Source organism: Simochromis diagramma, unplaced genomic scaffold (genome assembly GCF_900408965.1).
Source record: "Simochromis diagramma unplaced genomic scaffold, fSimDia1.1 OVJJ01000631.1, whole genome shotgun sequence".
Lineage (NCBI taxonomy): Eukaryota > Metazoa > Chordata > Actinopteri > Cichliformes > Cichlidae > Simochromis > Simochromis diagramma.
The window spans coordinates 78,601-106,395 of record NW_024387500.1 but is presented as its reverse complement, the minus strand read 5'-3'; the positions used below and the strand labels follow the sequence as shown (position 1 = coordinate 106,395).

Genomic DNA, 27,795 nt, shown 5'->3' with positions numbered 1-27,795 from the left:
CTCTTTATTACATCTAGGAGGGAGATGCGTCCTGCACGACACGTTGATCTCAAAATGCTGGTGCGCCCCTGACAGTTTTATTACAGACGCTCTCTCACTCTAGTCTAAACAACAGTGTGTCAGTAACTTTCCACCAGAGATGGTCCCGTCTTATCTACTTTTTCCCAGGCAAGCGTGAGTGAGAGTCTGCAGCGTTTGACTTCCAGGGACACTTGTCTAATGCCTTTATTTTTTAGGGCCGTGTCCAGTTAACACTACACTATATGGTTATATGGCAGAATTGAGGCACTTCAAATAATTTAATCCCAGCAGTAGCATGAATTACAATAGAGGTTTTTATCACTAGGAAAGCTGTAAAACTTCTCGGGGGCCAAATATAATTGTATGAAACAGTTGTGGTTTCGAGCCTGTTTCTACCCAATAAACCGTCACACAGACCCACTGAAAGCTTCACACATGTCTCAGGTTATCTGTGTGCAGTTACCTGGAGCGTCAGAAGCTTGAAACTTGCTCCACTCTGTCTTCATCGCTGTGCTCTGCACACTGGTTGCTCACCGCATCATGTGCATGTTCTCAGGTGCTTTTGGCTAGAATTCATAGGATGGACAGACAGGGTTCATGAATTATTGCCTGTATCATAAAATAATGGAACGGGCAGAATACATATATTCTCAAAATCATTCATATTTCCTGCTTTTCAGGAATTGAGGTGATAATTAGCCTTTGGCGCAGTTTTTGACCCATAACCAATGATGAGCAGCTTACATCACTGTCACTGGCACAGTGCTGCACTGATGCCTTCCTGAGAGCCAATGCAAGCACAGAGAGTTAAGTCAGGAGTTTTTTCATGCGCTTTCATTATTTCTTTTAACTAAGGGGGAGTGAGGTCAAATTTGACCTCAGGCATGTCATGAATACTGAAACCTGGGCTGACTGAACTGACCACAGCTTCTGACTTCAGCATCACTGTGTACTTTACACAAGAGGCCGACTATATTATATTATATATATTATAGTCTATTTCTATGCAAAACAAGAGGAACTTCAATACACAGCAGTATATTCACAGTTTAAACCACACTGTAAAATAACTTGTTTCAACTTAAAAATATCAGGTAAAGGGCTGCCTTAAAATTTTAAGTTAAGTCAAGAAAGAGTTTGTTCTTGTAACACAACCAAATGTTATGTTGATGAAAAATCACATGTTGTCTAAACTTCCGTCTTAGTTTAGTTGACTGAGATTTGTTAGCCAGTTCAACTCCTTTAATTGTCATTTTTACTTGGGAAAACCCTTTCAGCTAAATTAAAATAATCTATTGTTTAAACTCTTGTCCTAGTTCAGTTGACTTGGGTTTTTTAGTTAATTCAAATACTTTAGTTCTTTTAACTTAGGAATCTATTTTAGCTTAACTAACATAATCTGTTAGCTAAGTTGATTTAAGTTTATTAATTAACCGAGCTCCATAAGGTAGCTGAGTGAACTTGTAAATCAGTTTCATTTTAATTATCAGAGTTGACTGACTGGATGTAAAGAAAAATGTGTATTGAACATCTTAAGTTTTTTTTTAAGCTTTCTAACATCCATTTCAGCAAAACTACCTGTTAGGTTTAAATATCTACATTCCTTTAAATTAATTTTCTGTTGTTTACAGAAAAAAAAATAAAAACCCACAGATTCCATTAAAGTGTATCTGATCAATTCAGGTAGAAAGTTTGTTTTAGGAACATGACAAGACAATTACTCATGAGCACGCAACATTCAACATTTATTGTGCCATCTTAGTCATCTGAGAAACAGAAATCAGTGACGTAGCTCATCAGGCTCACAATCCATCAAAACTCAAGGGTTGCTCCCTGTGAAACAATAAATTTGAACTTGGTCTTGAGCCCAGTTTGGGGGAAGATTAAATTCTGACCAATACTCTAGGAGCAGTAGTGATTCTTGTGAAGTAACAACATAAAGTCTGCATTATTGTAATGTATCAACGGGACACTTGCTATTTTAGAAAAGTTATTCTTTACATTTGCAAAATTTTTAAACTTCATTGTGCTCAGTCACACCTGTTAGCATAAAACTTGAAATATTAAAATGGTACAAAACCTTTGATAAGTGACAGTAAAGATCAGTTTATAACAACTAAGACATCAAACTCTTCCATTTGTCTTCGTTTACAATTGCAACAAATTCCACCAATATCTCTGAAAATGAGTGCATGCTTCTGAAACATTTGATAATATGAATATGTCAGAAACAGTGAGTCTGCTCAATTGCAAAACAAAGGAAAAACTACTGACTTGATGAGATAAGCATCTGCAGAGTCCACCATTATATTGTTGTTCACATAAGTTTCTTAAACCATGAACAAATGAGTAATTGTCTAATCTGGAATGTAAAGTGTAGTCATTTAGTGACATACAAAAGTGAGAATGAGAACTTGCAAGAATAAAAACAAACAAACAGTAAAATAAAAACTGTCCTTAACACTAAGGCAATTGTATGCTGTGAGCATACAATTACAGTTCTGCATGGCTTTCTGCAAGAGTCTGTTTCTTAGACCATGCACTAGTGAGACGCACTGCCTTCCACCAATGTTCATTAGGATGTTCTGAATGACTTCAAAGATGCCCTTAAGTTCCGTTGGATAGTCTATGTTGAGGGCAAAGAGAAGGCCCATCAGCATGGAAATGGCACTTGAGACATCCCTCAGATTAGACAGGATTACTGCCGCCTCAAGGACAACCAACACATCGACGATGTCTTCTTCTTTCACCATCACAATGGCAACTTTCATCCTCTTAGAAAACGTGTCTTCAGTACCTGTCGGCTATAAAAGGGTTCAAAGACAAAAAATAAAATAAAATTACACAATATCCCTCGTGCTTAAGAATTCATGTCTTTCCAAAGAAGAGCCATACCGATGCCTTGGATGATGGTGATTGGCTTTGGGTAACACTTATTAGTTGTTAACGTTTTTTCAGAATGAGATATGCACCCCCATGTTACAAATCCATTTCTTGCTTTAAATAAATGACCATGTTCATAAATAACTGAGCATGTCTTCAATTGCAGAATTCAAACAAAATTTTCCATTTAAATGGTAAATGGCCTGTATTTGTAAAGCGCTTTATTAGTACCTTAAGGACTCAAAAGCGCTTTACACATCCAGTCATTCACACACATGGGTGGATGACTGAATCGTGGCTCAAGAGTTGACATTTCGTCTTATAATCGGAAGGTTGCCAGTTCGAGCCCCGGCTCCAACAGTTTCAGTCGTTGTGTCCTTGGGCAAGACACTTCACCTGTTGCTTACTGGTGGTGGTCAGAGGGCCCGGTGGTGCCAGTGTCCGGCAGCCTCGCCTCTGTCAGTGCGCCCCAGGGTGGCTGTGGCTACAACGTAAATTGCCATCATCAGTGTGTGTGAATTTAAATCTACTTATGCTAAATATTGGCTGTGCTCTAAACCAAATCTGTCTGAGAATACATGAACTGTGCAAACTGCAGCTACACTACAGGATCAGATTGTGGCTCCATAGACAATGCTTCTTTAATCAGTTTATTGATTAAAGTTTATTTTTTCTCCCGATGTTAACAGCATAAAAAGAGCACATAGACATGGCTGAACAGGTTGCATAATTGGCACTGAATATCAACATCCACCTTTACCCAGCTGCCCAATGACTCTGGGCCAGTAACCTTTAATTGCTTACCCAGTCTACACAGTCTCTTTTCCAGGGTCCAGGACATTTCACCAAAGTATTGCCCCCCACAGCTGTAGCAGCCACTGCAGGCCCTTAAATATCCTAATATCTCTCCCATTACAATATACAATGTGAGAAATCAAACGTAAAGCTGAAGTGAACAGTACAGCAGCGAAATGTCAAAGACCCTGGTGAAGACACGAATAAACACAAGACACTAATAATATCAATGCTAGCTTGCCAGTTTGTTTCTCTGAAACCCAGACCATCTGCAGTGTCAAAGATCTTGTAATAATACATTTGGTGAGGAAGAAGTACACATGTTATCATGTGGCATCTATTGTTTCATTTAAAATCCACTGTGGTGCTGTCATTATTAAATTTACTAAAAGAAACAATGCTAACCTTCACAGTCTTGAGAGTGTGTGAGGTCCTCTGTCCTCTTCCTTTGTGTAGGGCTCTGGTCAAAGAAGTCAAAAAGAAAACAAAAACACTTTAAACAGTGTTTATGAAGCATGCAGACAGCTCCAAATTCACAGCTTTTTGATACATAACTCCATCAATATATGATTATCATTAGAGATTTTGAATCAGGCTTATCAGGACATTCAAGTAGAATATGATATCCAACCTACCACCAATATACACAGTAAAAGTTACCACACTAAATGTCCAGTTGTGAAATATGATGACAGACTTTACTTATCAGCTTTCTTTCAATGAGTTCATCAGTTGAACTGGATAACCTAAAACTTAAACAAGGACTAGATTTCGCAGTTGAACACTTACATCATCACCGAAGCATTTTATGAGCCTAGTTAGCCCTCCTATGCCGCTCTTGATTTTGTACAGCTCCACGAACCTCTCCATAATGGTCAAGCACAGCAAAAAGGAACCCTTTCAGGTCAACAGATGTAAGACGGTCAAGTCCTGCTTCAACCTGAGCAACAGAAGAAGAGGGGTGGGGAGTACAGGCAGAATAAAAAAAAAAGGATTCTTTGAGACCCAAATTTAAGCAAACCGTCATCTGAGACCTATTAGAGAAAACACAAACACACAAAAGCAAACAAACAAAAAGATGCACTTTACCTGCCGTTCAGCGAACAAGGAAGTTCAGAGAACAATAAGCTCTGTCTTGCAATCTTTTAAAGTAGAATGATTGTGAAAATGACTTATGTGATGTAAAACTTTAGTAAATGTGCGATTAAAAGAACACTGAGTAAAAGGACAAGTAACAATTTCCTTATTCCTCAGATGTTTACCTTGATGAGCAATACTGCTTTAGTCCAACTGTCTCATTAAAGTTACACAACAGGATTTTTACATTAAAGCCAGCAAGTCCATTACATACTCCCTTTTTATATCTGAAATACTGTGCACATTCTGTGTATATGTAGTGGACAGCAATTTACCCAAAAGAGTCCAAAGTTTGCAAGTCCACCTCATTTAAATGACAAAGTCAGATGTGATCATCTAGACCTGTGAAAATAAATTAATGACAAACCTGCAGTTATGGATGTTATTACAACCACAAGAACCTAAACAGTCTGCTCCATTGCTTTGTTAATGAATCATGTGTTGGTAGCACGTCTGAATATTTAGTTTATGCCACCTGCATGCGATCATCAATAGTGCAATATTACTTCTTAAGAAGGACCCTGACACCACAATCTTTATATCATTTGTTCTACAGAGCTATTAAGTTACAATATAATCTGTGGTGTTTCCAATATGACAAAATGCACAAATTGTAACTTACCATTTGACTCCACTGACAAAAATAAATCCCCAGCATCAAGTTTGGCTTCACAGACCTAAAATAAGTAAAATAAAAATATATGTTATAATTATATTGTTTTCGCCATTTATTCATGTTTGCTAATTTTCTGACATATAAACAATGTTAGTTTTGTTACAATACAGGGAACGCAGTTTAATTAAAAGGTAAATTATGCAACAACAAAAAAAAACCCCAAAAAACCTTCTGCAGTATATCATGCCAAAAATCAGTGTCTCTTATGCCAATTATTTTATAACTACAGCTCTTTCAGTATGGAAACTCACACAATCTGGTCATACTGATCACAAGAGTTCAAAAATAAGTTAAAATAGCGAGCTGTTGTTAAGCATAAAGCATTTCAGGGTAACAAATAACTGCACAATATAATTAAAGCAAAAAATAAACACACTGGAGGACTATCTGATAAAAACTAATATAATGCTGGTTTGTGGACCATATTTTGTCTCAATCCTCAGTGCACTCTTGCAGCTTAGCATGCAGCAGTTAATAACAACTTAAGTGATTGCATAAGGGTAAACAGATGACAACAAGCATAGCAGTCCTGCCAAAAAGTTCTTTTTGAACCCAGTCAGTTATTGGAAATACTGCCAAAATGAACTTCCACCAAAATACAACAGCCTGTTGTTACAAGTACAGAGACAATATGAAATGAGCTTTATTAATTAGCTGAGTTAGCTTGCTAATATCGCAGCAGTGGTTGAGTGCACAACCTTAAAGCTAGCGGCACAATACTTGTGATTTGGTCAGTGCCACATTAAACCCATAAAAAGGCCATGTGTCAGTTTATTAGGTCAAGTTTGGTCATGACACAAGCTGGACCTTGTGGGCTAAAGTTACATTAGCTAAAGCAAACATTTCGCTAAAAGAGAAAACCCACGTCATGCCATAAATTCAAAACATGTTCCAACTTTCGTAGCTCTCTTTCCTTATAGTTATAACCAATGTTACTCACCGTGAAAGCAGATTCCAAAGAAGACGATTAGAAAACGTCCAAGTAAAGTGAGCATGTCGTTAACCGCCAATTCCCCATGATGCACCTCGATAGCAGTCACGTGGGACAGTTTTGAATCCTGCTGTGCTCAACTTCCCCACATTGTCAAGTTCACATAAGTTGCTGATTTAGCTGGACATGAGTTTTCAAGTTAGCTTTTTTTGGTGTAATTGGGACGTTTTTAACTTGTAATTCTATGTTATAACAACAACTTCAGTCATCTATCGTCAAACTGATATAGAATAATATGTTGAAATAACAAACATCTAGAATTAAGATAAGATAAGATAAGATAACCTTTATTAGTCCCACACGTGGGAAATTTGTTTTGTCACAGCAGGAAGTGGACAGTGCAAAAGTTATGAGGCAAAAATTTGAATACAATAAGAATAAATACAGTACACAACTGTACAGAATAGAATAAAATACTATATACAGTAGAATAAAATAAAATAAATATACAATAAGATAAAAATAGAATACAAATACAAATACTATATACACAACTGAGTAAAAAATACAACGATGACAGAAAGGATTATTGCACTTAGTATTATTGCACATGTATGGATGTGTGTGCTTGATCAGTTAAAGTCTTTATTATGGAGTCTGACAGCAGTGGGGAGGAAAGACCTGCGAAATCTCTCCGTCCCACACCGTGGGTGCCGCAGCCTGCCACTGAAGGAGCTGCTCAGTGCTGTCACAGTCTGCTGCATGGGGTGGGAGATGTTGTCCAACAGGGATGACAGCTTAGCCGCCGTTCTCCTGTCACTCACCACCTCCACTGGGTCCAGAGGGCATCCTAGAACAGAGCTGGCCCTGCGGATCAGCCTGTTCAGTCTCTTCCTGTCCCCAGCAGAGATGCTGCCGCCCCAGCAGACCACGCCATAAAAGATAGCAGAAGCCACAACAGAGTCATAGAAGGTCTTCAGGAGTGGGCCCTCCACTCCAAACGACCTGAGTCTCCGCAGCAGGTACAGCCTGCTCTGCCCTTTCCTGTAGAGGGCGTCTGAGTTATGAGTCCAGTCCAGTCTGTTGTTCAGATGAACACCAAGGTACCTGTAGCTGTCCACAGCCTCAATGTCCATACCTTGGATGTTCAGTGGTTGCAGTGGAGAATGCTTGTGCCTGCGGAAGTCTACCACCAGTTCCTTGGTTTTACTGGCGTTGATCTGGAGGTAGTTCAGCTGGCACCAGTCCACAAAGTCTTGGGTCAGACCTCTGTACTCCTTGTCGTCCCCATCAGTGATGAGGCCGACTATTGCAGAGTCATCAGAGAACTTCTGCAGGAAGCACTGGGTGGAATTGTGGGAGAAGTTTGCAGTGTAGATGGTGAAGAGGAACGGAGCCAGAACCGTTCCCTGTGGGGCCCCCGTACTGCAGACGACCCTGTCCGACACACAGCCCTGAGTCCTCACATACTGTGGTCGGTCGGTGAGGTAGTCCAGGATCCAGGTAGTGAGGTGATGGTCCACCAATTACATTTTACAGTGCACAAAGACATAAACACAAAGCGTTTATGGATCACGGATCAGGATCAGTGAGATGTGGCTTTCTCACCCGACAGCACGGACACGGTCGTGGCTGAAAGCCGACAGCTCGCTGATTCTGATCCGTCGGCCGGTCCGCGTTTTGTGTTTACGCCCTTTTTGCGCTGATTCTGAAGCTGCAGCTTTTATCTCTGTCCAAACAATATTGACTGAACTGTGGTGTAATCTATATGGATGTACATGCATGCGCCACTAGGCGGCAGTACTTACCCACAAACAGGAAATGGGTTGGCACATGAACAGCCACGAGAAAAACTGCATTAAAGATTGTTGTTGCTCCACGTTATCACTTGAGCAGGAGTTTTATTCAAGAGCCCAACACAACATGAAGCAGCAGCCAAAGAAGATCCAAACTACGCTTCACATAAACATCGTCATGAATTCACTCTGACTTTTGCTGTTTCGCTTCGAGCGCCATAAAAATCACACTTCATGCACAGCTCTCTCGCTCTCTCTCTCTCTCTCTCTCTCTGTGATGGATGCATGCAACCACACAACTGAGATACTTAGGTAATATTCATTTGGTCTTTTGTCTTATGTTTACATTATGCTCTAAAGCATAGGCGTCAAACTCTGGCCCGCGGGCCAATTTTGGCCCGCAGCCTAATTACATTTGGCCCGCAAAGCCAATACTAAATTATTATTAGAGCTGGCCTACTGGTATTATACAGCTAATATATATATTGTTTAGTATTAAGCTTTGCTTGTTCCATATTCAGTTTTTCAGCAAAACTTGTTTGAGTCCATAAGAAGAGATTCATTCTTAAATCTGGAGGAAGATTTTTTTTTCAATAAATATTAATGTTAGCCCGCGACCTTGTTCCAGTTTTGAATTTTGGCCCACTGGGTATTTGAGTTTGACACCCCTGCTCTAAAGCTTCCGTGATCATAAGTTAACTAATTTGATATTTTGAGTTTACCTGTAATGCATGACAGCACTAAGCTATAGCCCAAATGGTGGCATAGACTTTGCTTTGCATTGTTTGTTATTTTATATAGGTATGCTATATTGATTATATTTCTGCTCTTTCTGAGTTACCTGACCTCCACTCCAGTCCTTCCTGGTTTGGCTGAAAGAGGAGGCTGAGGGTGGAGCTGGTTTAAATGCAGAAGCCAATAAAGTGGACTGGACCATCTATTGTGATCATGCAGGGGGGATGGGGTTCTTCTTGAATGATGGTTAGCTGTTATCTCTTTAGTTTTCACCTTTGGTGTATATAATGGTTTATTCATTTGCTATATAACTGGAGCTGTTTCTCATTTGGGCAGGTCAGTTTGTTGGGTTATGTTTTTGTTAAGTGACTTTTCAGTAGTGTTCTGTTAAGTTAACCTCTTTTATGGGCCCACTTGGTTCTTAAAAACTTTATTTTTTGTTATTTTGAATTTTTGTAATCATCTTGTCCTTTTTGGGGGTATAATAAAACCCTTTTTTTGAAGATTACATTTGTGCCTGTGTTCCTGGCTGCTTGGATCATGACTCTCTCTCTGTACTTCAAGAACAGTTTCCCGTCTAAAAATCTGTTTTCTGCATTATTCGCTTGCTTGTTACGCACAAGTCTACCGTTGTTTACAGCCTGTCGGACGCTGTTTGTTTCCTTTCACTTACTTCCAAAGAGAAAGCCTAATTTCTACTGTTCAATACTGAACATATTTAAACTTTTTAAAAATTAAAAACTTTTGCTGTGTCTCTAATCCAACCTCTGTAACCTTGCTTCACTTCAGCAGCATCAGGTAATGTTCAGATGTTGATTCATGGTTTTCTTTTGTTTTTGATTTACTGCAGAATATTTTTATAAAATCCAGGCCAGGAAAATCACCTTCATGTTTTTCTGTTTTATCCTCAGCTACTTTGACACAAAGGCCTCTGCTGTGATGTTTACACCTTTGATAAAGTCTGGCAAGTGTCAGCTTTCTTTTTTATAGATATAAAAAATATGGATATGTAGTGATGCATGATCAGAATCCAATCGTGGAATCGATTCTAGAAATCAGTGACGATACCGAGCCCTAACAGTTACACAATCATATCAAAACTCTGTCCTGATAGTTTCCACTTTCTCTTTTGTATCAGACACACTGAGAAAATATTCGGGATAAATAACCATGAAAAGAACGTATATATTCAGTTTAGAGGTTTACACATCACATCATTATAATCACAGAGCCTGTTTCACTAGAATCGTCCACTTGATGGCGCAGTAGAGCAAATGAATCATCACAATGCTTCAAACCATAAATCGACCAGTTGGATAGAAGCTTCAGTTTATCACGAGGCTTCATCTCACCAACACTACTCACCAAGTCCCGTTCAGTTATGTTCTTATTATAGTTATAATAAGAGTCTGAACACATATTTTACCTGAATTAACACGAAAACACAGTGAAGCCACAAGTTTTTTAACCTTTAACATGTCTGGGCCTCTTTGCTTAGGCTGCTGCCCCCGCGACCCGGCCTCGGATAAAGCGGATGAAGATGGATGGATGTTTTTAAACACAAATGAAACACTATACCATGAATTGCATCATTGTTGTTGTTTTTTAATTAGTTTTTTAACCATTATGATCTATTTATTGATTATTTATCACCTGTAATATATTTCTTATGACTGTTTTTACTAGCAGGCTTTATTTATTGACAGCTATGTTTACCAGGGTTACATAGAGCTGCTCAAAGCTCATTCCTGTCTGCAGAGCTCAGTGCAGGAGGCCACTAGAGGGCGCTGTTACACAGGCACACACTCACATTTAAACATTCAAACATTTAACAGAAAAGTGTGAGCGACAGAGACTTTAAACGAGAACCTGAACATGAAAACAGAAACACTGTGACCACAAACACCGATGACACACTGTGGATGTGACGTCACAGTGGGCAGTTACACACTCTTTAACACACACCTCTCTGATTTCACCTGAACTCACACTTTAATAAATTCACCTGCTGATCTTTATTCACACACAAGATACACGGCTTGTAATTCCTTCCGCAATGAGAAATGAAGTGCTGGAAAAACTACACGAAGGAAATCAAGGTGTTGTAAAATGTAAAGCTCGTGTACGCCAAACAGTGTGGTGGCCCGGGCTGAGTCAACAAAACTCTGAGATGGTGATGCAGAACATGCATTCAAGAAAGACACAATCACAGTGAGCCACTCATGCCAACAGGATACCCTGCCCGCCCATGGCAGAGTGGGGGAAAACGTACCTTCTTGCTGTTGACTAGCACTCTAGATTTGTTGAGATTGCTTTGTTAAACAAAATCAAACAATGTCATTACTCACCTGAAATCTTTCTTCGCCCGTCATGGCATCCCAGAGGTCTTCATGTCTGGTAATAGGCGACAGTATTCAGGTCAAACCTTTGCAGACTTCACAGCAGCGTACGGCTTTAAGCACATCACAAGCAGTCCTAAGTTTCCGCAAAGTAATGGAGAAGCACAAGGTGCTGTACAGACTGAAAAAAAGCAGCTGATCCTTATCGAGCTCTTCTTGCCTATAAAGCTACACCACTGCACCACGTCTGCGAACCACACTGCCGATACTTCCATCGCAGCTGGAGCCGACACTGCCGGACGGCGCACTGCTCGCTCCAAAGGAAAGGGAGAAAAAAAATATTCAGTTTTTGTTTAAAAGGGGAGATGTGGTGTATTCATAATTGTCCCTGGTTGTGGCATCGCAAGAAATTAGTTGTTTTTATAAATATATGGGTATGCATAATAGTTATTATTCATAGATACCTACATCCCAAGTTCCTGTTATTCATCTGAAAGAAGCAGATAGAATGACTGTTGTTACAATGGTACTGCCAGGAGAGGCAGTATTGGTTCTGTGTTACATTAATGTTGTAAGAAAGAGGAAGAAGAGAGGGTCCTGTAGGACGCAGTAAAATGGACACTGATGTTCTGAACATGCACTGAAAAGAAGGTTCAGTAAACAAGTCGCAACGATACTCCGGTGTAAGGCTCAGTTATCTATTTTTGTTTTTGAAGATGCAACATTTGTTGTATGGGCTGTATGTGTTTATTGTTCGATTGTGTAATTACGTGTTGCACACTGGCAATGCATGCAGGCGGAAATAAAGTGAGTAAAGAGTTGGTCTTAGTGCACACAGTTGTCCCGCGTACTTATTCCGATTCAGAGTAAGAATCACACACAAACTATAACATGACAACACTGACTGGGTAGTTATCAGTGAAAGCAAAAACATTAACAACATTAAATGGAGTTAACAAGGAGCATATTACTGTTTTTAATGGTACAGTCACAGTAAGTGGGCAAAGAACTGCACATCAAAAATGACAGGAAGGTACCAATGGAAGCAACAGCTGAAGTCAATATGACATTAAAACACCGATCCTGTGGTAAATATCAGAGAGCAACACTGACCTCTGTATATTCTTTTTACTGTTTAAATTTGAAATGTTTTTGCTTTAGTTCTTCAACCACGTGGCGCGTCCGTGTGGTCATTCTTTACTTCTGCTTGAGCCGAGTGATTCTTCTCACTGGACTCCTATAATGGTCTAATGATCATACTTGAAAGTGCAATAAAAGCCATCATAAAACATTAAGTGCATTCATTTTGAGTCACTACAAACAAATGGAAATGAGCACAGTATGCACCAGCTACAGTACAGTGCAAGCAAAAAAAACCTACTCAGGGCATCAGTTTTTAACAGTTTAGTTTTAATACCTGAAACATTTGCACAGCACTTCATGTTAACAGTAGCTACATAAAAGCTCTATACTGACAGTTTTACACATTAAATTCTTAAACAGCTTACAGTCTGTATGGGATTGTCTTTTGGATAAACTCTGATAGTCACAACTTCAATATTCAGCAGTATTGAACCCGCAAAACAGAAAGCTCTCTGCTGTAACCTAAACAAACACCAGGAAAAGCTTCTGGAAAAATGGTTTTGAAAAATACTAAACCATGGCTCCATTATGATGACTACAGCAACTACAGTGTGTTATTTGATTCAATTTCTCTTCTGAAGAACTGACCAATGGGTGTAAATGTTGTGGGCATGTTGTGAAGTTAACTCATAGACGAAGATAATATGACAGGCAGAAAAAAAAAAACGGCGCCCAACCAATGGGCAATCCAGTCCAATGGATTTCAGCTGATTTATCAACGAATGGTAACTCAATGGAGCAGACTAAACCATAGCAACGTCTGTCTTTCACTGAAAGTCTCGTGAACTCTTTATGGACATCTTTGCAGTTCTTTCAGGAGGAAGAAGTGTTAGGATTTTTTTTAAACTAAGCATTTCAAATTTGCAGCAAAGAGGAAAAATATCTTAAAAATGTTTTCTACAGTAACAATCAAAATATTCACTGACAAACACCAGGGCTGAAAGAAGTATTTGGTTTAATAAATGCCCCAGCAGTATACAAACACTCCACTAGAAGTAAACCTTGCTAGGTTGTGAGCATCATTAATAAAGGTAATTACTCTGTTAAAAATATTCCCTGTGTTCCTGTTATATATTATGCTAATGAACTAAACTAGCCCTAGCATTTATATTCAGTTCATGAAATTACTTAAGCAATTTAGTGCAGTGGACGAGTGAAGCGAGTGATTTGAAGTCATTTACAATCTGCTGGGAAATATTTTCACTTGATTATCTGCAGTCGTTGAGCTCATGAGAACATCTGCATGGAGATCGTGTAAAAGAAATATCTATGGATTAAAGTTAATATACGGAGACAATTTTATTCAACATTACTGGTTACATTTTTGACATGCAGGTTGAAGACTGGTGAAGAATGTTAAATTTAACACACTGTTCTAACATCTGGACCTCTCTGTGAAGGACTGAAGAGCTAAAGAAATGCCGTCTTCACTGGACCTTAATTTCTTGTCATCTCACATTTTGATAACGGTGATTAGGGGATAAACACATGTTGAGAATAATTTGCTTGTTTATGTGCATGGATAAAATCATACATGTAGCACTTGGAAAGAAAGCAACTGGGCATCTTTATGACACTTTTATTTATTGTGTATCTTTGCATTTGGGATTTTTTAGACACATTTTTTTTCTCGGTTACTTTTTTGGCCTGTGTGGTCTTGTGTGGCATTTTCTCTCATAGTAATATTGTTCAGGGATTTTGTGTTTCCAGATGCCATTAAATGCCATCATACATGCATTATACACAATGATATGTCTGTATCCTTTGAAGCCATGACAGTGCCCGTCATGCACACGTACAGCTTGGCTCCCTGTGCGTTTCTTGCTACATCCTGCAGAGTTGGGGTTGGATGCTGGGGTTGGTACACTCTTTGCCCCTTGAGTCACTGTGATGGGGGGAGAAGAAAATGGGGAAGAAGTCGAGACAGAGGAGGAGGGTGAGGAGTAATATTAGCCGAGGTGGAGGTGAAGAAGAGGCGATGCCGACACTTGCCATTGCTGCGAAGCCCACGGTGGGCTGGACTCATGTTAAGGTGGTGTGCTGACAAGGCGTGGCTAGAAGAAGGGAGGAGACGACTCAGATTCAGAGATGGGATAAAAGTTTTGTGAGGACAAGGAAATGGAAGGAAATGAAGAGGACGGAGAGGGCGATCAAGGTGAAGAGCCTGATGGACAAACTGAAGGAGTTTTTCAGCAAAAAGTTCAGGAACGACAGGTAGGCACATCTGAAGGAGGCAGAGAAGGCTGAAAGTGAAGAAGCAGTGGAGGAGCAGGAAGAGGACAGGTTTGGAGGTCATCAGTGGCATCTGGGCAGTGAGAAGTGGACAGATGGGTGTTTCCTCGAGCTAGGCTTTAATCAGAGAAGCACGCAAAGCAACAAAACAATGCTTTACTGCTTCTGCTGACAGCCTGCAAACACACACCGCGGGTTACAACAAATCAGTGGCAGTGACATGCACACGACAGGAGAACATCACTTGATATATTTAAAAGTAGAATGGGAGGCAGAGCCTTCAGTTTTCAGGTCCATCTTTTATGGAACCAGCTTCCAGTTTGGATTCAGGAGACAGACACTATCTCTACTTTTAAGATTAGGCTTCTTTTTGACAAAGCTTATGACAAAGCTGGATCAGTTATGCTGCAGTAGACCGGTTGCTGGGGGCTTCTAATGATTCACTGAGCGTTTCTCCTTTTCTCACCCCTTTTCACTCACCATGTGTTTATAAATCACTCTGTTTTGGAGTTTGTAAGTGCTTTGTCTCTTTGTCTCTAGGGGCCACCGTAGATTTATGCAGTCAAACTAATTTCTAGAATAGAAACCAATGAGCAGTTTATTTGAAAGACTTGTGTTTTTTCTCTTTTGAATATTTATTATTTCTCATTAAGTACATACAAAATTATTTCCTATCGGATTAATCAATGGAATGATCAATAGATTATTTGATTACTAAAATAATCAATAGCTGCAGCCCTTTTTCAATGCATCACTAAACAAGAACGGTAAAACATCCATGCAGTGCTTAAAGGATGGGAAACCTCTTCATGCCATAAACATGAAGTGAATCAGTGGCAGATGTTTCCACAGAATTATTCATTTCTGTAAATGATGAATCCTGATGTGTTTGCGTCTAAAGAAATGGAGTTCTGAACTCAGAAAAACTCACTGCCAGATGAAGGATAGTTGTACAGGTTACATGCAGGTCAAGATTCACTCACTGATGTAGAAACTTCAGTGTCAAATTTGTCTAGTTTCAAGACATTACATGTTTAATTTCGATATAGGAGATGTCACTAAAGCTCTAATGTATACAGGGAGTGTATCTTGACAGTACAGGGTACATCTAGAAACTTTAGGACGACGCACATCTGAAAAAAGAAGAACAGGACAAAAATCCACTGCAGAACACACACAAGTGCAATCAAAACATCAAACTCAATTTAAGGTCATTTCCTTGTCCATTATTACACAGCACCCAGCTATCCTGCTCCATTTGGACCACTTTGTGGACTCTCTCTCTACACACACAGTAGGTAGATAGATGTGGTTGAAACAGCACCAGAGTCATGCAGTGCTTACATTTCTATCATGTAGAGCATGGTTTCTGCTTTTCTAATAGCACAGTTATATTGACTCTTGTCCCATATAGTTACAAGTATAGGTTTATTGACTTGAGTTAGAGACAACTGAATTGAATTGAAGCTTCAGTATATTTATTATAAAACTATCATTTATGTTTTTGCACTGCGAGGTGCAACTGTAGAAGAATATAATGATGGTTGACACAAAAAACCAAACAAAAAAACACCAAACAAGAATACAAATCCTTGAAACATTAGATGAACTCCTCTTTAGTCTACGATGACTCAGAGCTGTTAACCTCAGGTGTCCTCAAACTTCATTTACCTGGCTGGCCTGTTTCTGGGTGAACTGCTGCTGGCCCTTAGGAGTCTTTTCTGGTGATCCAGAGGCACGGTGAGATTTGGCATGAGATCGCAGAGCAGAAGAGCTGGAGGTGCTGCTGGAGGTCTGCCATTTACAAAAGTAAACAAAAGGTTAGTATGAGACAGTGGTGGATAAACTACATTTATATAGCCCTTTTACTAGTCAAAGCTAAAAACTATACTGTGTGTTGCTGAAAAACATGTAGGAGATACAGAATGTTTTTACAAGATTCAATTAGAAGCAGTCAAGAGCTTTAGATCAAAGCATAAATCAAGATTACAGATGACATCGGACATTTAATGACACTGTAGAAAAAATAAAAATGCATGAAAATCAATGCTGCTGCCAATCACTGACCCATCTCAGGGGAGCTGCCATTTTTTCTTTCTTTTTGGTTTTTACGATAAAAAAACAAGCAATGAAGCTGTGTATTCATACTGGCCTTTAGAGTAAAAAGAATTATAACTAATTTTTGGTATCTACTGAAGTAGTTTTAAAAGACTGAGTCATTTAAAGTGGAAAAAATCTTGACTTCTTCTTCTTCTTCTTCTAAAGCAGTAGAAGAGTCGGGATTTTTAAGGTTCATCTATGAGTTAAATAAGTCACCCTCTCACATAGTACTGTTTTCCTTTTCAAACATCAACAACAGCAGCAAAGAATTTCCCTAAAAGGCACACACGAAGAAGAAAAAGGCAAACAGCAATGCAGAACCCACACTTGTGTTCAGAAAACCTAGGTTATGGTAGGAAAACAACTTTCCATCAGAGATGTGATTAAATGCATCAGTTTTCTTGTTAATTTTGGGTAGTTTGAAGATTTGTCTGTGAGAGGAATTCAAAGCTGGTGAAAGACAAATTCAAAGAACACAGAGGTAGATGGTAACGCTGCCCACCACCATCCCAGCAAACTGCAGTGAAACAGCTGGGCAGAGGAATATCAGACCTGTTTCTTGATGCCGTTTCTTTCGCTGGCGCGTGCAGTCTGGGGTTTGGCTCTCTTACTCTCAGGTGGATTTGGACCCTTAGTGATCTGAGTCGCTGACCTTTTGGACGGACTTCTCTCTCGTTCTTGTTTGACTTTTCTTTTAAGCTGAGCTTTGTCAGCTGAGTCACATAAAGAAGCAGGGGCAGTTATACTCTCCACGCTGATTTCCAACTGTTTAATCGACTTCTCGAGACTGTCTATAGAGTCGAACGCATTTTTGCAGAGCTCCTCTACCCGGTTATGTGACTCTGAATGTCTGGTATTAATATAAGAGGAGATATTGTCTCTGTCGCAGGCATTGCTTTCGTCCAACTTCATTTGTTCCATTTTATTAATTTTAAACATCTGTGATTTATTTGTCTGGCTCTTGGTCTCCTTGACTGTTGTGCCACATGCTGCTACTTCCTCCTCATCAACAACAACTTCTTCCCTGTTTTGTTTGCCCCTGTTCGCTGTTTTGATAGCCTGGCTAAATGCTGTCAGTCTTTTTTTAGGGAACTTGAATTTGAATTTCCTTTTTGTCTCAGTTTTTTTAAGTGAAGGTGATTCAGTCTGGCCCTGGTTTTCAAGAGCGGAGCTTTTATCTGTTGAAGGTCCTTCATGCTGTATTTGTGGAGGATTCTGACCATCTCCTGTCGTGAGTGATCCCATATTAATATTCACGATACCACTTTTTCTAATACCCTGTTCCTCTTCCTCCTGGTTTGAAATGCTCTCTGGAGAAAAAATCCCACCAGTATCTTCCTCACTTTCAAAGATTGTAGACAGCCGCTTGTAGGCCGACTGAAAGTCCACGGGCTGGTTCAAGAAAACAATAATAGGTTTTCTGTCAAACTGATCATTACCGTCCTCAAAACCGTGGTTCTCATGTCCTACATAGGTGGGCTCACCAGCGGTGTCCCCAGATACTGTTTGTATTTGAGAGCCATTCATTTTGGCTGAGGTTTCCTCTTTGGACTGTGGTCTGACTCTGGTCTTGGAGATTATACGGCTATATTTACAAATCTGAGGCGGTGGAGGGGGCGGTCCCTCACCAGCCTCATCACAGCTCAGGCTACCTCCGTCTTCTGTGTATTGCAGCTGGTTACCAGATACTAGCACTGTTTGTTCCCGGTTCCCCTGCTTGCTACTACAATCTAAGATGGGTGACAATGGGGAAGGTTTTGTAACGGAGGTTGAAGTTACACACTCCTGGTCAGGCCTCAGTGACGCATTCTGCTGGACTGGTGGACCTGATGTCCTCTCTTTTTCTCTGGTTTCTAAAGTTACAACTACCATCACATTAGACTTCTTCTCTGACGCTTCTTTGGCGGTTTCATTCACGTCTTTGGGACTTTTGGCACATCCTTGAATGTTTTCTTTCTGTAGAGTAACAACTGTTGTAACCTTGACCTTCTTTTCTTTTGTGGCTGGCGACGATACCTGTCCAACAAACTCTTTCACTTGATTGGGAGTTCTAACATTTTCTTTCTGTGAAACTCTTCCTACTCTAAGTTCATCTAGTTTTATATCTTTGTCCTGACTTGATGTTGGCTCCTCCTCATCAGTCTGGAAACGTTTAACATCTTTTAAAGTTCCCAGTGGAAATATCTCCACATCCTTTACTGTTGGACAAGAAGGCACTTGATCAATTACAGTCTCCACTTTGTTCTCAGTGAGACTGTTTCCCCCACCTTCTCTGTTTGCTTTTAGTCCAGCTGCTGCTATGAGTTTAAGAGGGTAGTCATTTGTAAAGCACAGCTGAGGGTCTGACTGTTGGTCACATATTGCTAACTCATTAGCTACTTGTGAGTTTAGAGACGTCCTCTCCTTTTTTGCATTTTGTTTATTTCCAACTGATGAGTGATTCTTATTTGTCAGTTCTGTCACCTATGAACAGAAAAGGTAAAATGAAACAACAAAAGAAACAGTACATATTTCGCCTTTTCTGCACAATAATTACTTTAAATTTACATCCATGTTTTCTCAGTACAATCATTCATTATTTTACTTTAAATGTAATACAGCAATGATCAGAGCCGATATATGACAATGATGATTTTTTGAATAGCTCTTGAGACAGAATAAATGACTTTTTTTCCTTAGAGAAGGCTTTGGCACACTAATTCTCTATTGTGATGCATGGTGCTGCCACCACCATATTTAACCCATAAACTGATATGAAAAAACCCACAACTCTGTGTTTAGCAATAAATGGTTTAAGGGTGAAACAAAGTTTGATCCCAGTTTAAAAGGAAATGAATTATTTGAAGAGTCAAAGAACGCGAACAGCTACAGTTTATTTTTCCAAAAAGGTAGGTACAGAGCACGAACAGCACGGGCAGCATGTTTATGAAGAAAGGAACCTTCTCATATGGGCTAAGAAAAACTAAAACTTCATTTTACTCCTAATTCCTCACTGTAATCTTTTTCTTCTTCTTGTTTTTGTAATAGGAAATTAAAAAATCAAAGTGACAGGAATATAATGCAAACAGTTCATTTCAGCCACGATTTAAACAGAATTACATGAGAATGTAACAAACTTCCAGATGAGTTAAACCAGAGCTAACAAAAAACACATAAAGGTCAACCTCTATATTGCAACAATATTTCACACTGCACATAATGACAAATGGTAAAGTAAATGGACTGGTTCTTATAAAGAGCTTTTACTCTACCTGAGCACTGAAAACACAACATGCCTCATTGACCCATTCATACAAGCACGTTTTTAGGCTTAAGTGCTTTCAAGCTAACATTCACACTTGGAGGGATGCATCAGAGGAGTCAGGGACTGAACCACTGAATAGTAAATGATCTGCTCTACCTCCTGAGCTACAGCCACCCCATATGTTTACACAGTGTCCATCTCTAACTACAAAAATCAGTATCTTACAGCAAATACAGCAGAACACTGTCCAGTGATGCTCACTGGAAATTTATTTTTCTGAAACAGGTTTAATGTTTTTTTGTCATGACAAATTCATCATTAACAGGAAAACAAGTAAAGTTCAGCTTTTGTCAGTTAAAAGCAGAGAAAATCCTGAAATTATTAGTCAAAGCAGAAGCATGTTTAGTCCACTTAGGGCAGGCTAAACTAAAACACAAACCTGGATTTTTAACTGTTAGATTTAGCTTTCCACAGGCTCATCTCAGTATTAGCAACATGGTGTTTTTCTTCAGATTAAAAATTTTATCTTAAAAATAACTATTTATTTAGTATACCTGCAGTTCTTTCAAGACTTTCTCCTCTTCCTCTTCCTCCTCCTCCTCTTGTCTTTGTGCTGACACTGCAGCAGAGGCAGAGGTGGATATAGCCAGATGTGCAGCAGTGCACATCTGGGATTTGTGTTTGACCTCTGGTGGCTGTCGTGGAGGTTTGAGCTGAGGAACTAGAGGTAGCTCTTTTCCTTTATCAGCTTCATCCTGTGCAGACTGCTTGTGAAACACAGAACAGAATGAATTTAGGTGTCTTCTGTCACTGAGAAAGCTCATTGTCTAAAACCCCTGGAGTCACTTCATCTTTTTTAAACAAGAATGCGCTGTTGGCTGTTGTGAAAGGATGTGTAACATTAATTAAACTACAATTTGAAGTCATAGGTTTAACATTTTGTCACCCTGACCAGTTCGCCAAAGGGCTAACACAGACACTAGTAATAAACTACTACTAATAAAAACCATACAACTGTCGCTCTAACTTCAGGGTTTGTTGTACTAAAATTAATCTGTGGTTTGATTTATTTACTCAGTTACTCTTTTGAACATAGTGCAGTGTTTCAATGTTAAGTGTGAAGAACTAAAAAGAAAGTGCTTATTTGTTGCTTAGATTGTCTGATTGGGAGACAGACTGTTGGAGTCAAATTGTTAAATGCTGTCAGTGTGTTACTTAAATTTGTAAGTCTTGGTTCAAACTGTATGATCGAAGACCTTCCTTTGTTTCTGACCACCTCTCCAGCCAGTCTGTTGGTGGGGGAGGCTGCAGTGTTTTATTATAGGACATCCTATGTGAAGATTTTTTCTTGTTTAGTAAACTTCCTGCTTTTATGACCCTTTTGTGGGCAGGAGGTCACACAAACGCACCTCCAAACACAAACACACACTCACGTGCACCTACACATACACACACACACACACTCTCGCGCAAGCATACACACACACACACACACACACACGCACACACACACGTGCTTACACGTGCACACACATACACACATAGTATCTTATCTTTTAGAACCATAGGGGGGTTTACAATGGGTGGTGCTTGTGTGTACTGTAACTGTTTTCAGTTAAAGGCAGCAAGGAAGGCTGTTTATTTGATGCTGGCTAGGATGCGGGTGAGGAGCGTTCAGCTCCAAGAGCCTGGTTCCGACCAGCCTCCCTTGCTAGCAAGTAAAACCGGTTAAAGCTGTTCGTCTTGCTTCCTTGCTTCGTTAATGGGAATAAGTTTCTAAACCAGCGGGGCCTGTGGAAGTGCAGACCCAAGACAGACACCCTCTCTGCTTTTAAGACTAGGCTTAAGGCTTTCCTTTTTTTACAAAGCTTATAGTTCAGGCTGGATCAGGTGACCCTGAATCCTCCCTTAGTTATGCTACAATAGACTTAGGCTGCTGTGGGCTTTCCATGATGCACTGAGCATTTCTCCTTCTCTCACTCACACTGCATTTAATTATGAGTTATTATTAATCTCTGGCTCTCTTCCAGGGCACGTTTTATGACTTGTCTCCTTTCTCTCACCCCAACCAGTTGCGGCAGCTAGTTGCCCTTCCCTGAGCCTGGTTTCTTCCTGTTAAACTGGAGTTTTTCCTTCCTTGTTGGGGTTACATGTGTTTTCTTTGTGTTACCTTAGTCTTTACCTTACATTATAAACCACCCTGAGGCAACTGAATTGAATCGAACTCTTTTTTTATGGAGAATTTTGACTATTCTTTCAGAATTGCAGGTTAGACACTGACGTTGGATGAGAAGTCTCCGCTCTAATTCATCCCAAAGGTGTTCTATCGGGTTGAGGTCAGGATTCTGTGAGGCCACACATCAAACTTCTGCAGCCATGGCTTAATGGATGTTGCTTTGTGCACTGGTGTGCAGTCATGTTTGAACGGGAAGATGTTCCCACAAGTTTGGAGGATGAAAATGTCTTGGTATGCTGAAGCATTAAGACTTCCTGTCACGCGAACTAAGGGATTTAGCCCAGCACCTGAAAAACAACCCTTCACCAGACTTTACACTGTTCTCCTGGAAACCACCAAACCCAGGCTCCTCCATCAGATTGCCAGATGGAGAAGCGTGATTTGTCACTCCAGAGAACACGTCTGCTCAAGAGTACAGTGGTGGCGGGGGTTGACGTAGGAGCAGCGACATGTAAAGACGCGTGGCTGAGTTGCTCTGTGGGGATACGCTATTTTTTCATATAAATACTGTGACATTGGGCACTAACGCGTTATCGGTCATCAGCTGAGTTACCACTGCAAATGTGCGCATCGTCCCAAGGGAACTTTACAACAATGTCAGGGTCCAAAAACACCAGAAAGACTGATGGAGCCAAGGCAATTGATAGCAATGCTACATCCCCGGACACGGCTGCGCTAATGGCTGCCATAGCTAACTCGGAGAAGAATGTAGTCGCCAAAATTTCTACACTGGAAGCAAAAGTCGAGACCAAGTGCCAAGCTCTCAATGAGCTGATCGATTCGCTTTGCAGCAATGTTTCTGACCAAATAGATGAAGTGCGGACTGAACTTTGTGCTAAGATTGATGCTCTAGCAACTACCTGCACTGACCACCATAGCCGGCTAACTAGCCTGGAAGAAGATGCAAACACGTATTCGGACCGGGCTGTGGACTTGGAGAAGCAAGTTCACGATCTGAAAGAAATTGTGTCAGCTCTTTCGGACAACACCGAAGACCTTGAGGGGAGACAGCGCAGATGCAACATTCGAATATTTGGCGTGAGAGAGCACTTTGAGACTGGGACGCACCCTGTCAACTCTGTGGCCCAGCTACTAAAGGAGGTTTTGGCCCTGGATACCGCTCCGACACTGGATCGGGCACATCGCAGCCTCCAGCCCATCCCTGCGAGAGACCAGAGACCCAGGCCACTTATTGTCAAATTTCATTACGTTCAAGAAAAGGAGGAGGTAAACAGTCCCCTGACGCATGATGGAGTCAAAATCCTAATTTTCCCGGACCTGCCATCTGCAGTCGCAAAGAGACGGGGGGCCTTTAAAGAAGTTAAAGATCTACTGCGCGGATGTCGGGGTGTGAGATTCCAGATGCTGTACCCAGCGAAGCTGAGGATTTCTTCTCCTCTTGGTGAGGAAATATTCACCAATCCAACGGCTGCTAAAGACTATGTCAAGAATCGCATCTTGGCTGTGTGTGGGAATCAAGACACGGGCTGAGTGGACTGTGCGACCTCAGTTGCTTTTTGACTCTCTATTGTTCACTGACTCAGACTGCACTTTAGAGAGGTTTGAACTTTTGCTTCTTTCATAATTTAATAGGTCTGCAAATAATTGTTTATCACTGAGTGAAGTAATCGACCAAGAGAAGTCATGTGTGTCTTTCCAATCTGCCAGATGTCTAACAACTGGGTCATAGTTGGCGTTCCCTGCTAGGGGCAACTTTTGTATTTGGGGAGTGAAGAGACATGTTGGATATAAGCTCTTTTTGTTTTTGTTTTTGTCTGTCCCGTTTGGATCTTTTGCCATCACAATTATTGTCTAAAGGCAAAGAAAGATGCCCAACTGATTTACTGTACCAAATGGACCATCCCAGCCTTGCCGTAGTGGTCTATTTGATTCACCTTTGCTTTTATTGTTTATTTCATTTTCATTTTCTGAGCACGGGACAGACTTGACTGGGGAGAAGAAAAGGGAGAAAGAAGGAGGGAAAGAAAAAGAGCGGGGGATATAAGCTCTTTTGGGGGGCAGGGCGTAGTTTGCTCCCGATTTGTGGGAGTTACGTTTATAGTTACTCTGGGTTTTTACTTTTGCTCTTTTGTTTTTTAAATTTTTTAAATTTCTTTTTTTCTTGTTGGCTGCAGTTTTGTGTGTATACTTACCCCAAATTATTGTTTGGCTTGCCTGTCATGACTGTCTTGAAAGTGTGAATATGGCCAACTATGTAACCAAAAGTGCTGCAACTACACCTGATTCTACTAAATTTATTACATGGAATGTGAAAGGCCTAAATAATTTTAGAAAATGCAAAAGGATATTCACTCATGTGTCAACTTTCAAACCGGACATTGTCTTTCTACAGGAGACACATCTGTGTTCCACGCAAAGCAAGAGGCTGACACAAAGTTGGGTTTCCCAGGTCTACCATTCTGGATTTAAATCGCGGGGGTTGCCATTCTTGTTAGGAAAAATTTTCCCTTCATCACCTCAAATGTAAAATGTGATGTGAATGGTCTCTTTCTGATAGTTACTTGTAAGCTCCACAACACTCCAGTTATCTTGGTAAATACTTATGCACCAACTTGGGACAATCCACAATTTTTTATAAGACTAATTGGCCTGCTGCCAGACTTCAATACGCATCACCTGATTATGGGCGGGGATCTGAATCTGGTATTCGATCCCAACCTTGACAGGTCTAAGCCGCGTCAGTCTACTGGGACCTCCAGATCAGTGTCCGTTCTGAACACATTTCTTCAAAACTGTGGCATTTCAGATCCACTGCGTATCACTGAGCCCTTAGCAAAATACGATTCCTTCTTCTCCCCCGTGCATCATTCGTATTCCAGGATTGATTATTTCCTTCTGGATATTTTATTATTATCCCAAGGGTCACTATGTGTAAATATCATGTAATTGTAATTTCTGATCATGACCCAGCATTAATGTCAGATGAGGAGTTTTGCAACTTCATTGAACACCACATCGAGCTTTTTCTGGAAACAAATAACACTCCAGATGTTTCAAAATCTATAATTTGGGAGTCGCTAAAAGCATATCTGCGGGGCCAAATTATTTCTTTTTCGTCTTATAAGAATAAAAAGCAAAACAAACGGCTCTGAGAGCTGACAGAGCTCATAGCTAACATTGACACACAATATGCTACCTGTCCAACCGCTGATTTATATAAGCAGAAGGTACTGCTGCAGTCTGAATTTGACACCCTCTCAATTAAAGAAACTGAGAAGCTCCTACTTAGATCAAGACATCATAAATATGAGCATGGTGAAAAAGCAGGTAGATATCTTTCGCATCAGCTTCGTCAATCCGCCGCAGCTCAGTCTATACCCGACATACAGTTAGACTCCGGTCAGGTGGTAACACACCCTGACGGAATTAATGCTGCTTTCAAGTTATTTTATCAGGATCTCTATACTTCCTGCACTGATTATTCAGAGGCTGACTTGGATTCCTTTTTGAGGAACATAGATACTCCCACTATTAACCCAGACCAACGTGAGCTACTAGAAAGACCTATTACCTCTGTGGAAATATTGCAGGAAGTTAATTCCTTGTAAAATGGCAAGGCACCGGGCCCAGACGGCTTCTCGTGTGATTTCTATAAATGCTTTGCTGGCAAGTTAGTTTCTTTACTGTCTGAGGTTTTTTCAGAAATTCAGGCAACAAGCACGTTGCCTCAAACTCTGTCCCAAGCCACTGTCTCTGTAATACTCAAAAAAGACAAGGACCCTCAAAAATGTGGATCCTATCGCCCCATTAGTCTACTGAATGTGGATTATAAGATCCTCACAAAAGCTCTTGCACTTCGTATTGAGAAGGTAGTACCTTCTATTATACATGAGGACCAAACAGGCTTTATAGTGAACCACCAGTCATATTTCAATATCAGGCGGCTGTTAAATATCCTATATTCTGACCATTCAGTTGATCACTCCCGAGATAATAGTCTCACTGGATGTCGAGAAGGCTTTTGACTGCGTGGATTGGCAATATCTGTTCTCCGTTTTGAAAAATATTTGGCTTCGGTTCTAATTTTATTTCATGGATCAGGACTCTGTACTCAGCGCCCCTGTCTTCAGTCTGCACCAATAAGACTATTTCAGAATACTTTTCCGTACATAGAGGCACCCGACAGGGATGCTCCTTAAGCCCCCTGCTATTCAATCTGGCAATAGAGCCGCTGGCAGCAGCATTGAGAACGGACCCCAGAATAAGGGGGATCACTATTCATAAGTGCTCCTTGTATGCAGACGATCTCCTTCTGTATATTACAGATCCGGAGGCATCAATTCCTTCAGTTCTGGACCTCATTGGATCCTTTGGCTGCCTGTCTGGTTACAGTTTGAACCTGGCTAAAAGCACACTGTTCCCTATTAACAGTCTGGCAAAGGAGGCTGACTACTCAGCCTTTCAGTTTAGACTGGAACACTCCTCATTCACCTATTTGGGTATTCAAATCACAGACACTTATCAGGATCTTTTTAAATAAAATTTTACCCGTTTATTAGAGAAAACAAAATCGGATTTGGCACGCTGGTCAGCATTACCCATCTCTCTTGCTGGGCGGGTCAACACAATTAAAATGGTAGTCTTGCCTCGATACATGTACCTCTTCCAGATGATACCCCTTTTTCTTCCTAAAACCTTTTTCACCCAGTTAGACGGACTCATATCATCTTTTATTTGGGATAAAAAAGTTCCAAGAAAATCCCTGTTACAGTGTTCTAAGTCGGAAGGCGGCCTGGCCCTACCAAACTTTATGTATTATTGTTGGGCTGCCAATATTGTGAAACTATCCACCTGGATGTGGGCTTTTAGGGAGGGCAGAGGGCCGCCTTGGTCCACTATGGAGCTAGACGGTAATCTCACCATATGCACTGTTGCAATACTGTGTTCAGATCTACCAGTCAGTCGCAATGTTAATTTTAAAAATCCTGTGGTTAAGAACTCTCTCAATGTCTGGTTTCAGGGTCGACGACATTTCGGGCTGAGGCGGTCACTTGTCTGCTCCCCTATTGCGTCAAATCATCTTTTTTTACCAGCTCAGAGCGATGCAGGGTTCAAGGTTTGGTACAGCAGAGGAATTATCTGCTTCTCTGATCTGTTTGTTAAAGGGTCATTTTTATCCTTTGAAACATTATCTAAAGATTTTGGAGTGCTTTACCTTGTAAAGCACTTTGTGACATATGTCTGTGAAAGGTGCTATATAAATAAACTTTACTTACTTACTTACTAATTCCAAAGACTCACTTCTTTAGATACTTACAAGCGCGTAGCTTTGTAGTTAAAAACTTCATTTCTTATCCAAGTCTACCTAATGACTGTCCACTTGAGGATTGTCTGCAATTTCGATCTATTGCTAGAGGCCACATCTCTAAAATATATAGCACACAGCAGCATATAAAGGCAGACTGTGTCCACAGCCAGAAACGCCTGGGAGCTGGACTTAAACCTCCAGATCCCAGACGACCTATGGGACCTTAGTGTGAGCAGGATGCATGAATCCTCAATCTGT

The 27,795-nt window shown here is 40.4% G+C and overlaps 1 protein-coding gene and 1 long non-coding RNA gene across 4 annotated transcripts in view; both read right to left on the bottom strand.

Annotated features, from left to right (window-relative positions):
* Positions 1–1,626: 1,626 nt before the first annotated feature.
* Positions 1,627–5,111, bottom strand: LOC120725684. The gene is made up of 3 exons (XR_005694180.1): positions 4,489–5,111; positions 4,105–4,159; positions 1,627–2,825 (listed from the first exon to the last, which is right to left on the bottom strand). It is a non-coding gene; the product is annotated as an uncharacterized LOC120725684 (long non-coding RNA).
* A 7,591-nt stretch (positions 5,112–12,702) lies between these two features.
* LOC120725670 (SRC kinase signaling inhibitor 1-like) overlaps positions 12,703–27,795 on the bottom strand; it is a 64,483-nt gene continuing 49,390 nt past the window's right edge. Inside the window, exons 20-23 of one of the 3 annotated variants that reach the window (XM_040018651.1) lie at positions 20,587–20,799; positions 17,341–19,251; positions 16,360–16,482; positions 12,703–14,510 (exon numbers count right to left, since the gene is read on the bottom strand). In XM_040018651.1, the coding sequence (XP_039874585.1) occupies positions 14,484–14,510; positions 16,360–16,482; positions 17,341–19,251; positions 20,587–20,799 (2,274 nt within the window). In that variant the 3' untranslated portion in view covers positions 12,703–14,483. The remainder of the gene's footprint in view (positions 14,511–16,359; positions 16,483–17,340; positions 19,252–20,586; positions 20,800–27,795) is intronic. The other 2 variants (XM_040018653.1, XM_040018654.1) reach the window with 2 other exon arrangements.